Source organism: Sceloporus undulatus, chromosome 2 (assembly GCF_019175285.1).
Source record: "Sceloporus undulatus isolate JIND9_A2432 ecotype Alabama chromosome 2, SceUnd_v1.1, whole genome shotgun sequence".
Classification (NCBI taxonomy): domain Eukaryota; kingdom Metazoa; phylum Chordata; class Lepidosauria; order Squamata; family Phrynosomatidae; genus Sceloporus; species Sceloporus undulatus.
In genome coordinates, this window is record NC_056523.1 from 317014559 (window position 1) to 317029088 (window position 14530).

At 38.4% G+C, this 14530-nt stretch overlaps 1 protein-coding gene across 1 annotated transcript in view; it reads right to left on the reverse strand.

Annotated features, from left to right (window-relative positions):
- DCC (DCC netrin 1 receptor) overlaps positions 1–14530 on the reverse strand; it is a 401229-nt gene that overhangs the window by 212235 nt on the left and 174464 nt on the right. Inside the window, exon 9 of the mRNA XM_042447857.1 lies at positions 8452–8646. Within this exon, the coding sequence (XP_042303791.1) occupies positions 8452–8646 (195 nt within the window). The remainder of the gene's footprint in view (positions 1–8451; positions 8647–14530) is intronic.

The following is a 14530-nucleotide window of genomic DNA, read 5'->3' on the forward strand; positions in this document are numbered from 1 at the left end:
AAGACCAAGAGATTATTACTGTACAGAGCAAAATAATACTAGAAAACCCTTAACCATCTTAGAGTGAAGGTAAACATCAGCATCATGAGGTAATAATTTCTTATTTTGTTCTTGCACTGTAGAGTACAAGAGTTTTTATGCATTTCTTTATGAGTATTGTCCACATTTGGGGATTGTTTGAAAAAAATCATTCACCACTTTGCTTTTGCAACTTTGAACTGAATGTGGACATTGAAGAACTTCTTCCAAAGTGGAACTTCAACATGTGTAAGGTACTAACTGGCTACTATTTTATGTTGAAAAACGTTAACTTTTTGTGCAAAACACAATATTGTTTTTAACCAATCTTTTACAATAAAATATAATGTAAAAAAATCCCATGGTAGTTGATTTTTTTAAGGGGGGATTGCCTTCATCTATCAAGAATGAGAATGTGACTATTCTTGATATCCCTATACCAGATCCCAACATCTCAACCTAGAGAATGTACCCCCAAATTTTCTTCTCCTTTCCCTATTTCGTCACCATTTTTAAAGCTTTTCTCCTCTTTGGACTGAATGAAAATGGCCAAAACAATCTGGAAGAAATTATTGGAACTACAGTACTACTCCATGGGCCAGACCAGACAAGTCAGATTAGAATGGGCTGAACCTGTGCTAACCTGTGCCAGTGCTCATGTGGATCAGTCTCTGGGTCACTGCAGAGACTGGAAGGTGTTCATGCACCCATCCTCAAACTGACCCAGGACCTGGGACCACTCCTTACCTTTTTGGCATGTGATCCATCTGAGTTGCCCCCCCTCCGGTCACCTCATCGGACATGGAAATGGGGCACCTGGCTGCACCCACGTGGCAAGGTACCCTGTTTCCACATCAGATAGAGTGACTGGAGGGAGGAGGGCTTCTCAGATCACACACCAGAAAAGTAAGAAATGGGGAAGGCCTGTGTGAACAGCCTGGTTTTGCCACAAAGTTTCTTACAAGTAGCCCTGGTGGCACAGTGATTTAATGCCAGTACTGCAACGACTCACAGTCACAAGGTTGTGAGTTTGATATTAGTCAGGGCTCCAGGGTCCACTCAGCCCTCCATTCTTTTGTAGGTTGGTAAAATGAGTACCCAGCTTGTTGGGGGAAATTGGCTTACACTCTGTAAACCACTTAGGCAGTAAGCCCTTGTGGCGCAGTGGTTAAATGGCTGTACTGCAGCCATTCACTTGAAACCAGAAGGTTGCGAGTTCAAGACCAGCAAAAGGGCCCAAGCTTGACTCAGGCTTGCATCCTTCCGAGGTCGCTAAAATGAGTACCCAGACTGTTGGGGGCTAATTAGCTTACTTGCTAATTAGCTTACTTGCTGTTCACCGCTATGATCTTTGGAATAGCGGTATATAAATAAAACATATTATTATTATTATTAGAAATGTACTTGCTATTGCTATTGCTATCCATGTCTGCATAGGTAGGATCAGGTGCAATCCTTCCACCTTGATGTGAGGTCAAGAGGAAGCTGTGCAAACAACCACCATGACTGGGAACTAAAATGGCTTGAGAGTCAGGTAATAGAGGAACATTGGGGGGACTCCAGGTATCTCCTACTGAAGCTGGATGTGACTGGATGGTCATTTAAGTCACTTCTAAGAGGGAGGGTACTGCATTATTAAGAGAAAAGGAAACACTATACAGTGAGCCCACCCCATACGTGGGCTTATCATACACGGATTCAAGCTCATGCGGAGAGCAAGCCCAAGGTGTCCAGCCATAGCAAACAATGGGACTTGGGGTGGGGTCCAGAACGCATCCCCCACATATACAAAGGGTCCACTGTATATTCTTCTTCAGAAATATTACTTTTTTCTTATCACTGCACTCAAACATTCACAGATTCAGTACATTAATATTCATACAATTAATTATCTTTGTTCATAAAATTGTTATTTGATATGTTAAAATTCTCAGAAGTCAGAATAGTTACTTTTAAGTCTACAGTTTACAGAATGCCAAAGCCAACATGGGAGGATTTTGAAAAATCCCCATTTGCATCTTTCTAATATTCTTATAGCCAACATTTTTGGGACTTACGTCCATTAATGACCACTTTTAGTAATTGTAATTTTATTTACAGTCTTTGACCAAAATAGACCACTTTTGTCACACAAACCTGCCTGGTTACTGTGATCCTCAATAATTCCCTTTTGTGTCCCAACCATCTGAAGTAAAACACATGATAAATCTTGACAATCCTCTTGTTAGGAGTGACTCCACTTTGGAATGCTATCTTCAGCCTGGCCCACCAGGCACTTTGCCTATCATCTTTTTGGCATTCTGTGTGTATGTGTGTGTATAGATCTAAACAAAGAAACTTTAGTGACCACTGCCTGTTGACATATATTTCTTTTAACTGTGTCTTTCATTCCAGCAGCAAAGCAGCAAATTTTAACTGATTTTTGAAACTCTCTTTGAAATGCATAAAAACTGAACATCTGATTAACAGATAGTTCTGAACATCTGTTTTAAAAAGCTATGAACTGCTGCATTAACTCATAAGCCAAATGAATTACTCTGGAAATAAAACAAGCTACAATCCTGCAGTTCAGCAGCAGTTAAATTAAGGATGCCATATTGAAGGACTTGGCAATGGTGACAAGGAAAATTCAACAAGAGACTTGACTTTTCTCCTTTCCCATCATTAGTTCAGTTCTGCACCACTATTTTGTGATAAATGTTGCTCAAAGCTGCTTGCAACTACATTCAGAAAATGGTATGAAAAGGGCTACAAAATGTAAAAATGAATAAATAATAATAATTGAACCATTAGGGATGGAAATAACATTCAAAAATATTTTAAGAAAGCCTATACTGAAGAGATATTTACATTTTAGGAGTGATGCTGCACAAAACTGGTATGTGACTTTTTATTTTACACAGAAAAATTCATTTTCTACCTTGAAATTATGTTTACAGTATCAAACTGTTATGCTTGCACAGCCTCATTGTCATCTCTAAAGAGCCCTTTCATCCAGGTTCAGACCTTGTGATTTCTTTCCGCACTTGCTTCCTTAGTCTTCTCAAAGTCTTTAACTTCCAAGGCCTAAGCCACTTTCAAGTCAACCAGTTTTTCTATGACCCCTATACAAGATGTCGGTTGCCACATTTATCTTTGCTTACAATGTCAAGAGCTACCAACTTATGCCTCCTGCAGCATAACAACAGCCTCTTTGGAAAGAATATTCCAGTTCTCATCTGGGTTTGCTTGCTGAGATTGGCCATTGGTTCTTTCCTGACAATGCAGAATATAAGGAGACACTCTGTCATCACTGAGCAACAGAAACTCAGTACTCTGTGTTTCTAGCCATTCTTCAGTCCTGACTTTGTTTTCTTTTTTTCTTTTAGTCCTGATTCTGGATCTTTTTTGCTCCTATTCCACTATTTGCTCTTGGGCCCATGACTACAGATAGAACATTCTAAGCCTCCTTTTGCATACTTAAAACAAGGCTTATGAAATTCTCCCAAAAGCCTCAAAATGTGAAAGGTCACTGAAAAATGTGCAAAAACTCTCATCATTTCACCCAATGGCATTTGAAAGTTTTCTCTCTAGACTAAGCAGTGATATAAGTGAAGATCCCTAGTTTTACCAAAGTAATGGTTTCTACTGTCTGGAAAGCGTTTTCCAAAATACAACAAGACAAAAACAATTCATGTAGTAATTGTTATGGGGCAGAGAAAAATATGAGTCTGCCTCAGCTACTATTCAGTCAGTGACTGTACCGTGAATTACTCCTGAAAGGCAATTTACAATTCAGTACAAATGCTGGAATGCTTAGTGTCTCATCATGAACAGAAATTATGAGACTGATTAAATTTTTTCTTGTACTCAGATCAGAAGAACAATACTGGGGGTGTTCTCACTGGCTTATACTCCGTGTTACAAATCGAATCCAAGGTATAGCGTTCCTATTAGAAACCGAATTAACTCTAGAACAGTTCCAGAGTAACCCGCAATCGTTCCCACTAAAATCCGAATCGTAAAACGATTTTTAATTAATCCGTGTTAATGGTGTATAATCCGGATTAAAAAATAGAAGGGTCGAACCTACAATTTTTCCTTGATTCGGGATAGGATTCGGAGTATTTAAATAGGAATGTTTCGGCCTTTGAATCGGGTCAACTGGATGGGAGGAGCGGAGCGCGATGGGCTGGCCTGGGGGTGTCACCCTCTTTGGTCTCTTTCTGCATCGCCAGCGCCATTTTCTTCCATTTGCATAATAGCCTTTCCTCCGGTGGATTGCAACTTCCCCTCTGCTTCTCTTTCATAGACCGATGTGTGAGGAGAGCCATTGAACACCATTTTTAACTATTCTTTCTTTTTCACCTCTGCCTGAGCAGCAGATGGGCTTTGGAGGAACTATGGGATGAGTTTTGCAGGACATATCCCCACTTCAAGGCTCTCCTGACAGTCCTGGGAGCAACCTTCCCCAAAGATTCTCTCCCCATGGGGCGGCCAAAGCAAATTTGGAGAACCGAGGCTCTTTCCAGAGGAACTATGGGATGGTTGTGTTCGTTGTGTTTGTGAGACATTTATCCTCCTCTGCCAGAGAGTGCTGGTGCCATAATAAACTACCATTTCCAGGATTCCCTAGCACTGAGTTATGGCAGCTAATATGGGGAGACACAGAAGAGGACGAATAAGTGCCTCCTGATTGGCTCTTTTAAAAAAAAAACAACCGCAAAATTTATAACGAATTAAAAACAGCCAGGTAGTGGGAACGCAGGTACAGGCTACATTGGTGTATGTTACTCCGAATTAATGTGACGTCATGATGACGTCGCATTGATTGACAGCCGAAACAAGTGAATGTGAATGAAAAAGTAACAAAACCAGTTTAAATATACACTGATTCATCCTTGAATGGGGATGAAACAGGGTCAATTACAGCGAATTAAAATAAAACGTTAAGTAAATGGGAACGAAACAAATAAAGTGAATTGAAAAGCGGGATAACACTCGCTGTATTTTGAATCACTTTAAAATGAACCGCTGTATTTAAATTCGTTTTAAATCACTAGTGAGAACAGCCCCACTGTGGAAGTTACCATTAACATAACATATTACCTCAAGGGATTGTCAACACCACAACCTTAACCTGGATTATTTTCCTGAGAGAATACTGAGAGCTATAGGTTTTTGAGACTACCTAGTTTTCTCTAAAAGGGCAGCTTTAGCCACCAAACCTCAAGTCCCAAGATTCATTTGGGAAGAAAAGCATCAGCTGTTCTAACATTCTTCTGTCCCAACATTATTTGGGTGTAAAACTGATGAAGTATAGATCCAGAAGCACTCTTTTTCTTTACAAATGCATGCATGATGGAACCCAGGGGGAGGGCTTTCCCTGTTATCACATACAACTTTGACACTCCATGTCTCAGAAAGTCAATATGTCCCCTCCTTGTGCAAGTTCTGCAATGCTGTTGAAACTTTCCTCTCTACAGGCTGCACAATGCAGCTTGGCCTTGCCATAACTGGTATGTGTCCCTTCTCTCTTATATTTTATAGCACCTATATGTGTTTGTTTCTAGTTGCTGGCTTGCTAGTCTTTCAGATTTTTTCATAAACTGATATTGCTGTTGGTTTTTCTTTTATTTTATCATTTATGAACTTTCCTGCTTTGAACTGAACAAGGAAGAGCACGGCATAACTACTGTGAATGACTGGGTAGATGAATGGATGGATGAATGAACAAAGTTGTTGCTGTTGGTATATCACATATATTGGGGTTGGGGGGGGGAGACTGTTTTTCATTGCCTTACTATCAGGATTAATGTTTGAAAAAACATTAATGGGTCAGACTGATGTGTGAAAATCATGTAATACAAGAATAAATAAGTATAACAATAACTAGAAGCCAGACCTTAAGAATTTGACCTCTGTTTGTGTGGAGATTGGAATTTTTTTAAAAAATCAACTCCCTTTGCTATATAGTAATATACTTGTCCAGCACAACATAAAGACAAAGTGTCAGGGTAAGAGTGTAATAATAGATAAAGGAACACATCCTGCTACTCTTTGACACACAGAAAGTGTGAGGGCTTGATTGCCATTGTGTTCAGCAACTGGCACCAGTCTGTAGAATAAGCTCTGGAGGAAAGCGTGGGACTTTGCATCCACTCAGCATGGTGTTCATTAGCGTTGAAACTTTGTCACAAAGCAAAGGCACCCTTCTGAATAGCTAGCAATCCTGCAGTCATGGAATATAAAATGCTGATTATGTTTTGGACTCGCTCGTCAACTCAACAAACTCATCATTAGATCAGCTATTTCACATGGTCTCCTGCACAGCAAAGCAAGTTGATTAAGAAAACGTATTAGTGGTGCTAGAGATGCCAGCAAAATTAATGAGCAAACATGCAGGCTATCCCCCCCCCCAAAAAAAAAGCTACAGTAGCAATTCCTAAGTTTATGATTTGACATTTACTTTATCAGACTCTTTCTTTCTAATGGGAAGATTAAAAACTAAGCACTTTGCTTTTCCATGCCCACTCCTCTTTTGGTGCTGTATATAACCACAGTTGCATGTGCACTGACTCTGGTGCACAAAACCAGTCAAAAGAGTATCAGAAGTCATAGCAGGATAAGCTAGAGATCCTTCAAATCTAGATGTGGAATGCAATGTCACAGAAGTGTAAAACTGGGGAGGGAGAATCAGATGAGAATGTTTCTGATAATGAAACTTTTCTCTTTAGTGTTTCCTTGGATTTCTCATGTAACACCAGCAGTCACATCATGAACTTGCATGCCTGAATGGAAGGGCTGGAAGAGAGTATAAATCTTCCCCAAGAATGATCTTTGGCAAATGACTTTTCAACCATTTTGAGAATATTTTCCTATAACCAAAGTCCAGAAGTAAGCTCAGTGAATGGTAAACCATTCTCAGCATGTATATTTTCAGAACAGTATGAACAGTTTCTGGAACTAATGATTGTTAAGAGAATGACTACTTTGGCCCCAGGATGGAATAAGTAACTTTAAAGAGAACTTTGAAGAATACCCCTTGAATGGATTTTTGTTTTGAATTCCCCCACCAGTGGAAATGGGTAGAAAACAGTCATTTTGTATTCCTTTACCCTCTGTGGTTATGTTGTTCCCAAGTCACCTCCTTTACTTGTTAAGAAGGGTCTTGTTCAGAGAAAATATATTTTTATAGTAGAAGAAAAGAATAAATGATGATCACTTCATGCTTCATTCCACCATCAGAAATGATCCATCTGATAAGAAGCTTCTTCAAACAAGATCTCTATTGTCTATGGAAGGAAGACTCAGTAGCCAAACTAATTTGCTTAATGCAGTGTAGAGTGCCTGACCCTTATTTGGAGGGTTAGGCACATATTTCTCTTCCATCTGAAGGGTCACATCACCATGAAATATTTTCATTGTTACTCCATGTCATAATAGCCAAGCAAGTCAAAGACCTGGATTCCTACTGAACTCTGATCTTATACTACTATAGATGCTTCACAATGCATCAGAATGACCATAATATCCCAATGACCTCAGGGGCTATATGTGTGATCTTAATTAGTTTAAGTGTAAAGATATTTCTATTTTAAAAAAAACACATGAGCCTAAATTCTATTGTTAGCCCTGACCAGAGTAGAGCAATTAATCAGTGGGGTTTATGACAGTATGGTTCACCATTCAATAACTGATTGAATAGATCTACTCTAGTTATGACTGTCCAACAGGATTCCAGCCATAATTATAGACAGTTTTTGGGATGAGGAAACCTGCCCTCAAACTTAGACACAGTTTGTGCCAGAAGGTGATGAAAGGAGAGGGCACAGTTACACCAGTGAAGCTAACTGAATCTCAATCTGCAAACAATTTACTTTGTTCTATAGAGTTATATGAGATCTAAGTCATATGATGAGGAAACAGAATTCCAGATATATAATAGCAAACTTGAAACAACATTGGACCAAGAACCCTATTTCTGAAACCAGACACTAGAGCCTGAGACTCAGAGCAAAACATTAGTTAGGAGATCAGCTTCATCTCCTTTCATAGTATACACTGGTAATACCCAAGTAATCATTATTCAGTGGACTGTCACAGCTACCTCTTGAATGTTTGAAAACACATAAACACAGAGAGAAACATGCTACATTCGAAAGTGCCCACTTGAAACTTAACTGGAGTGGAAATGCTCTGCCAGCAAGCAAGACAAGATTTACTAGGATTAACATACTGGAGGTGAATTGTGGTTGGACATTGGGAGAAACTTCTAACCAGTCACTACACATTGATAATGGAACCCATAGTCAGGGTAGACTCAGCCTTACTGGAGGTCTTCAAGCAGCCATTTGTTGGGAATATTTTTAGTTCAAGATTTCCTGCATGAAACAAGAATCTGATTCAAAATGTTTCAGCTTCAAACAAACCTGAAGAGGAAGGACCACCTACCCAAATGTTCAATGGAATAGTATCGCTGTTTGCTGTCCACTCGCACTGTCTCGGCGTATGGGCTGCCCACACCATAGCCAATGATGTATCCACGTACAACGATGTTTGGATTCAGTGGTGGTGTCCAGCTCATTACGATGCTGGTGGACAAAGGCCTGACATGAAGAGAGCTTGGCTGGTCAGGAACCTGAGATTCTAGGAGTCAAAGGAAAGAGCTTTTAGCAATGGAATAGACTGCATTACAGTATTGACAAGAGTATGCTTTGGGTTTATATCACAGTTGCTGGAAGGAAAACTCAAGTGACTTTACTTGTTACATGCAGAATTAGCATGCAAATTGTAGCAGTACTTAACTTTTGAATTACAGTATCTTGTTTTTTTGTTCTTCTTCTTTTACCACACCACTTAATTTCTTTCCACTAGAACACACAAGATTTCTGACTGTGTCACTCACCAAATCAGATCACTCTCAAACTACTCCTTATCCTTCCCATCATGTTAAAAATAAATAAATCTGAAAGCAGTGGGATAAGTGGGAAAGAACAATGAACCTTTATGGGAAAGAATGGATAGCAATAATGGTGAGCTAAGAGGATACCAATAATTGTCAGCAAAACTAAACTGCGTGGAACTTTCCCCAGAAAAATAGCCCCTGAAAAAATCTTTTCAATGATACATAAGCAGAAGGAAGCAGCGAAAATGCAACAGACTAACCAAGGACTCACAGGTTACTGGCCTTAAAGAATATTTCTGAAAACGATATCGATCTGTAAGGTTCATTACAAGCATGCAAATTTATGTTATTCTTAAACAAACTGCTCTGATTTATATAACAGCACTTTAAAAAGATTCACTATCTTAAAACAAAACAAAACAAATAGAAACCATTATATTTACAGGCATTAATAGGGATGTTGTTGCATGTAAAGCAATATTCCTAATGGATATCCTGTATATTTCTTTGTGTTTTCCAAACCATCTAAAGGTTAAAGCAAGCCATTTTGGGAGAGGTTTGCACAGAAGCTATCATATTCCATGTCTCCTCAGAAGAGCAATAAAATAGCTTGTCTCTTTGAGAGCAGAAGAGACAAGTTACGATCTTTTCTCCAATGGGGAAGCCTGTCATATTATAGCTAAATGATATAGGTAGAAGAACAGTGATTCAAAATGCTGATGCAAACTCTAGCAAAAGGGCTTCTTTTGATTGTGAAGTATTCCCACAATAAACCTTGGAAAAAAAGACATTTTAAAAAGCGATGGGACAAGTACTTTTCAGTTGCACTGTCATTGATTGCTCAGCCCATGTCCTTGATATTTTACTGGCAACGCAATGAATTTTGGTGAACACCTTTAAAGTCTTCCAAAGCACTGTTGAAACTTCTTGTAACATCTTGTTGGAACATTAGAGATCTTAATACTAACAACAATTTTGCAAGAGTTTTTTTCACATTCCACCCTCAAAAGTCCATTTATTCTGGAATTATATCTCACTTAAAACACAATCTAGTTCAATTCTTGAGACATTTCCCTGGACCATCAGAGATGCATTTGCAATCCTGTAATGCTTCTTATAGTTAAAATTAATCAAGCTGTTTTAAATTGCCACACATAATTAGGAATGTGTTCAAATGCACCACACATTAAGAGTCAGGGCTTAAAAGATGTATCAACATATTAAAGATGTTTTGCTTTTAAAATGTAATTACCATATGTCCATTTATGAGCAGTTTTATAAAAGCCACTGCACAGAAAACCTAAGTGTTGTCATAATTTTTCCACAGATATGTAATATAGGATAGAGGGGATAAATGGAGAAGGTTATAGAATATTGGAAATGAAACAAGTGCTGATAAGGTATAATTTAAGTCTGGTAGAATATGGGATAGTAGAAAACACAGAACAGATGAGTCTATGTAGATCAAGAAAATGATTAAAAAGCATATTTGTCAGCTTCAGATACTGTACTCCATACTGGTAAAAGCACAATTAAAATTTTATCTCCAGACAATCCAAATTCCACATAAAGAAAACATGGATTTTGCAGCCACCATATATTACGCAGCACACTAGAACATTTTCAAAGATGTCATCACCATAAGGACTAGAAATGTATCATTTGAAAAAGAAAAAGAAAACCAAAATGATTAGGAAATTGAATTGTTTATGCAATGCTATTTTCTCTACTTTTCCTGATTTCCCATTGCATTTCCATAGACACGTAATTCCAGATTTGGCGCAGCATATTCAACGGTGGGAAGAACGTAATGAACATAATTGTAAGGAATACTCACAATTTTTGTTTTTGGTCATTATCAGGAAGAAAGGGCATATTAACACATTGAGACACCCTATCAAACAAACTGTTATCAAACAAAATGTTTTTGGTACTGTATGTGCAAACCTTGCCCCCTTAATCCAAATATTTCATCCATAAAAACCAAGGTTGTTGAAAAAGTGTTTTTATGCAAAAATGTTGATCTGCATCCTGTTCTTTCATGCACTTGCATTTTCCTTTCACATTTTGGTTTTGGGGACATCGCACAATAGGCACATTCAGTAGTCTAAGTAGAGTTCTGCAGGTGAAATCCCAATGCACACTGTTGTGTATTCTTGGATAATATTTAATTATTCATCAGTGCCTTCAATGTACCACTTTTTTTGTTGGAATTGCAGAGACAGCCACTGCACCTCCTCCATTACACAAAAGGGCCTTTGCACTTATAAAAACTGGTGACACAATGTTGGTATTCAGCGAAAGGGTGCTATAGCACAATCATCACTACCATACACAACCATGTCAGATCATGGCCATATATTTTGCAGTTTTCCCCTCACAAACCCTAAGTAACATTTTCACAAGAAATCCTGATATACTGTATATTCAACTGATAGGGAACATATTTTGTAATATTCCACTCCTGCATGTAATAATGATCTATGTGAAGATTTATGTTCCTTATGATGGATAGAAGTCAGTAGGAAGACAAAGGAGCAATATAGTAGTCCTCATAGAATAGAAACATAAAAAATACTGGCAATTTTTCTCGTGTTTGGTGAGCATGTCTTGACACATTGAGAATATCTGTTGAAAACTTCTTGTGGCACAGAGAATCTTCTTTTCCCACAAAACTCTTTCTTGTGCAAAACAAGGTTGTTGTCTGCAAATGATTTTTTTTTTTTTTGCAAAAAGTCTTAAAATGTAGAATAAAAGTAAAAAATACAAAAAGAATCAAATATTGTAATCTCATCCATCTGGAAGATGCCTTTTGAATGTCTTCATCCTTACATGTGGGCATTAAAGAAGCAAACATTTACCTCTCTAGAACAGAGAGTGGAAGTAGGAAAACAGGCAGCAGAAGAGAAAGCAAGGAAAAGAAGCTCTGAAGAAAAAGAGTAAGAGAAGAGGAGAGAATATATACAGCTAGAGGCTGTGTAACCGAGGATCATTAATATCAACATACAGAATTGGCTTATTCTGTGTCAGTCAGATTAATCTTTCATCTAACCCAACAGTCTCTTGCATACTACCATCTCTCTTTAAATTAGAAGTACCAGGGACTGCACTTCAGCAAAGCAGATGCCACTTAGAGACAGTCTATGGAACACAATAATGTTCCATAGATTTTTCTAGACCATTTCAGATAGCAGTTGATGGAACTTATGTCTGAATACTCCTCAGTATTGAAAGTACTATAACCCTTCAGTGAACATAAAAATTGAGCATGTCAGGGAAAGGTATAGCCTAGCTCCTGACATCATACTTTGATAAGCATGGAGATATTTTTCCCCAGGGGAGATGAACCATTCAAATACAAGAATTTTCATCTGTAATCCAAAGCAGGCACATGAGTCCTATTATTCTAAGCATTTCTTAGTCTAATATAATGCAGTTTGACACACTGCTTTAACTATCATGGCTCTATCCTATGGAATGTATAGTTTGTTGTGACACTAGAGCTCTCTGACAGAGAAGCCTAAGGAGCTCACAAGACTACAAATCCCAAGCCATGGCTGTTAAAGTGATGGCAAATTGTTTTAATTCTGCAGTGTATATGTAGTCCTACTCAGTAAAATGGTTCTATAACCATTTTGACATGTTTAGAGTTTTAATTCTGTGAGTTAATTGTTTTTAAAATAATATATATTTATACTTTTATTAATGACTTTGTATAATTTTATTCTTTGTCATTTTTAAATATGTTCTTAACTGCTTTGAGTCCTGCTATTGGGAAAAAGGCAGGCTATAAATGAATAAAATAAATAAACAAATAAATAATAGTGCCATCTGAGGAAGTAGGCTCAAGTCTATAAAAGCTCATGCTACCAACTTCTATCTTTCAGTTAGCCTCAAAGGTGCTGCAAGATCGCTTTGCACACTGATTTTCCAGACTAACATTGGCACTTTACAGACCGCCCAAAAGGGCGGTCTGCCGGCGCTGGTGTTTGCTGCATCAGGGAACCGCAGCGGACAAACCGCACAATTCCCTGATGCAGCAAAAAGAACCCAGAAAAAGTGGGTTCTTTTTGCGGAACTGAAATGACACCGCAAGGTGCCAATGATGCACTTGTGGCATCATTTTGACGTAGTGGATTAAGTGTCCACTACGTCAAAATGGCAGTGCCCATGTAGAATGGGTGCCACCATTTTGTACGTGCTCGGCATGTACTAGGTTTAGGGGCATCCGAAAAGGTCTGGAACCCGCCATTGTTATGTCTTTGAATGCTTACCCATTGTTACTGATGAACATGTCTGAAAATGGATGAACATTACAAAAAAACCCAGTCTTGATATAATTTGATGCAACTGTGTTATATCTGTCTTGTTTGGCCAGAACCCAGGAGTGCACATGTACCATACTGAGACACCACACATAATCACATGAAGACTGCAGGTTTTATCAATGTGTACATGAGTATTTTTTGTATAGTAGGATAAACATGGATACAAATGAACAACAACAAAAGCTGTAACAGAATGCACGCTCCATTTCTAGCATTTACTGTAAAAATTCTCTGAGATGAACCAGATTTCCAAAAAAGCTGACTATTGGGCAGCGTTAATTCAGAGCCAAGAATTAAAGAACAGAATCGAGGAAGTCTGCATTTCTCTAGCGAGCAAATTAAATTTCTTTCCCAATAATGTATTCAGGCTAAATACTGCCATTTCCTTAGAATATGGGGAATGAATCCAGAACCCCTAGAATGGTTTGTTAAATGGTTTACATCCATTCCTTTGTTGGGAAATGGAGCATCTAGGATTCTTTTCCCTTCCAGAAAGAAAACACAATATATGATGTTCAAAATAAATATTTAAAAGCTCCCAGCTGTTAGAAAGACTATTCTGACTTTCCAGGGAACCCTGGATCAGCAGCAGTGTTTGGATTTCTAATCACTTGAACAAAACATACTAATTAAAAGGCGTATCCATAGGGAGTTCTTCAAGATACTGTTCATTTTTTTTGTGTTACAGCAGATGCCAAGAAGGCATCCAGTGATAAACGCTGCTACAGCAGAAGAGCAAAGAGGAAGCCACAGACAATTGTCTCTTCAGTGGCACAGTAGCAAATCTTTTCAGGTCTCTCTTCCCAATGGCATGATTTTTCAAGGAGATATCAAAAGCAAGAATGGATGGAAGGTAGTTCCAAATCTACTTATGAGATCTCTGGGTGATGCAGTACACCGATTCTCCAAGTTCTCTAAACAAAAAAACAGCAGCAACAAATGCCTATGGATGGGTTGAAGAAGGGGGAATTTGAAAGATGGTGATGCAGTGAAGACAGAAATGGAGATTAGGATTTTTGAGTGATTTGATGTTCACCTAAAACACTATGAGAAATGAAAGGATGTACTGAGTGTGAAGTTGCTGGAAGCAGAATGATGGGGAACTGCCTCCTGGCACTGACAGACAATGGCTCACACATCCCAGTGTAGGTGACTCCTGAAAAAGACTATTGGCTGTGATAAATGAATGAAAGCTGTGTATTTGGATCTTGCAAATTATGGTGAAGTGGGCCTCCTTATTATAGCATTATAATGTTTGAATGGATGGATCTTGGTCTCATTAAGAAGTCTCATTCTG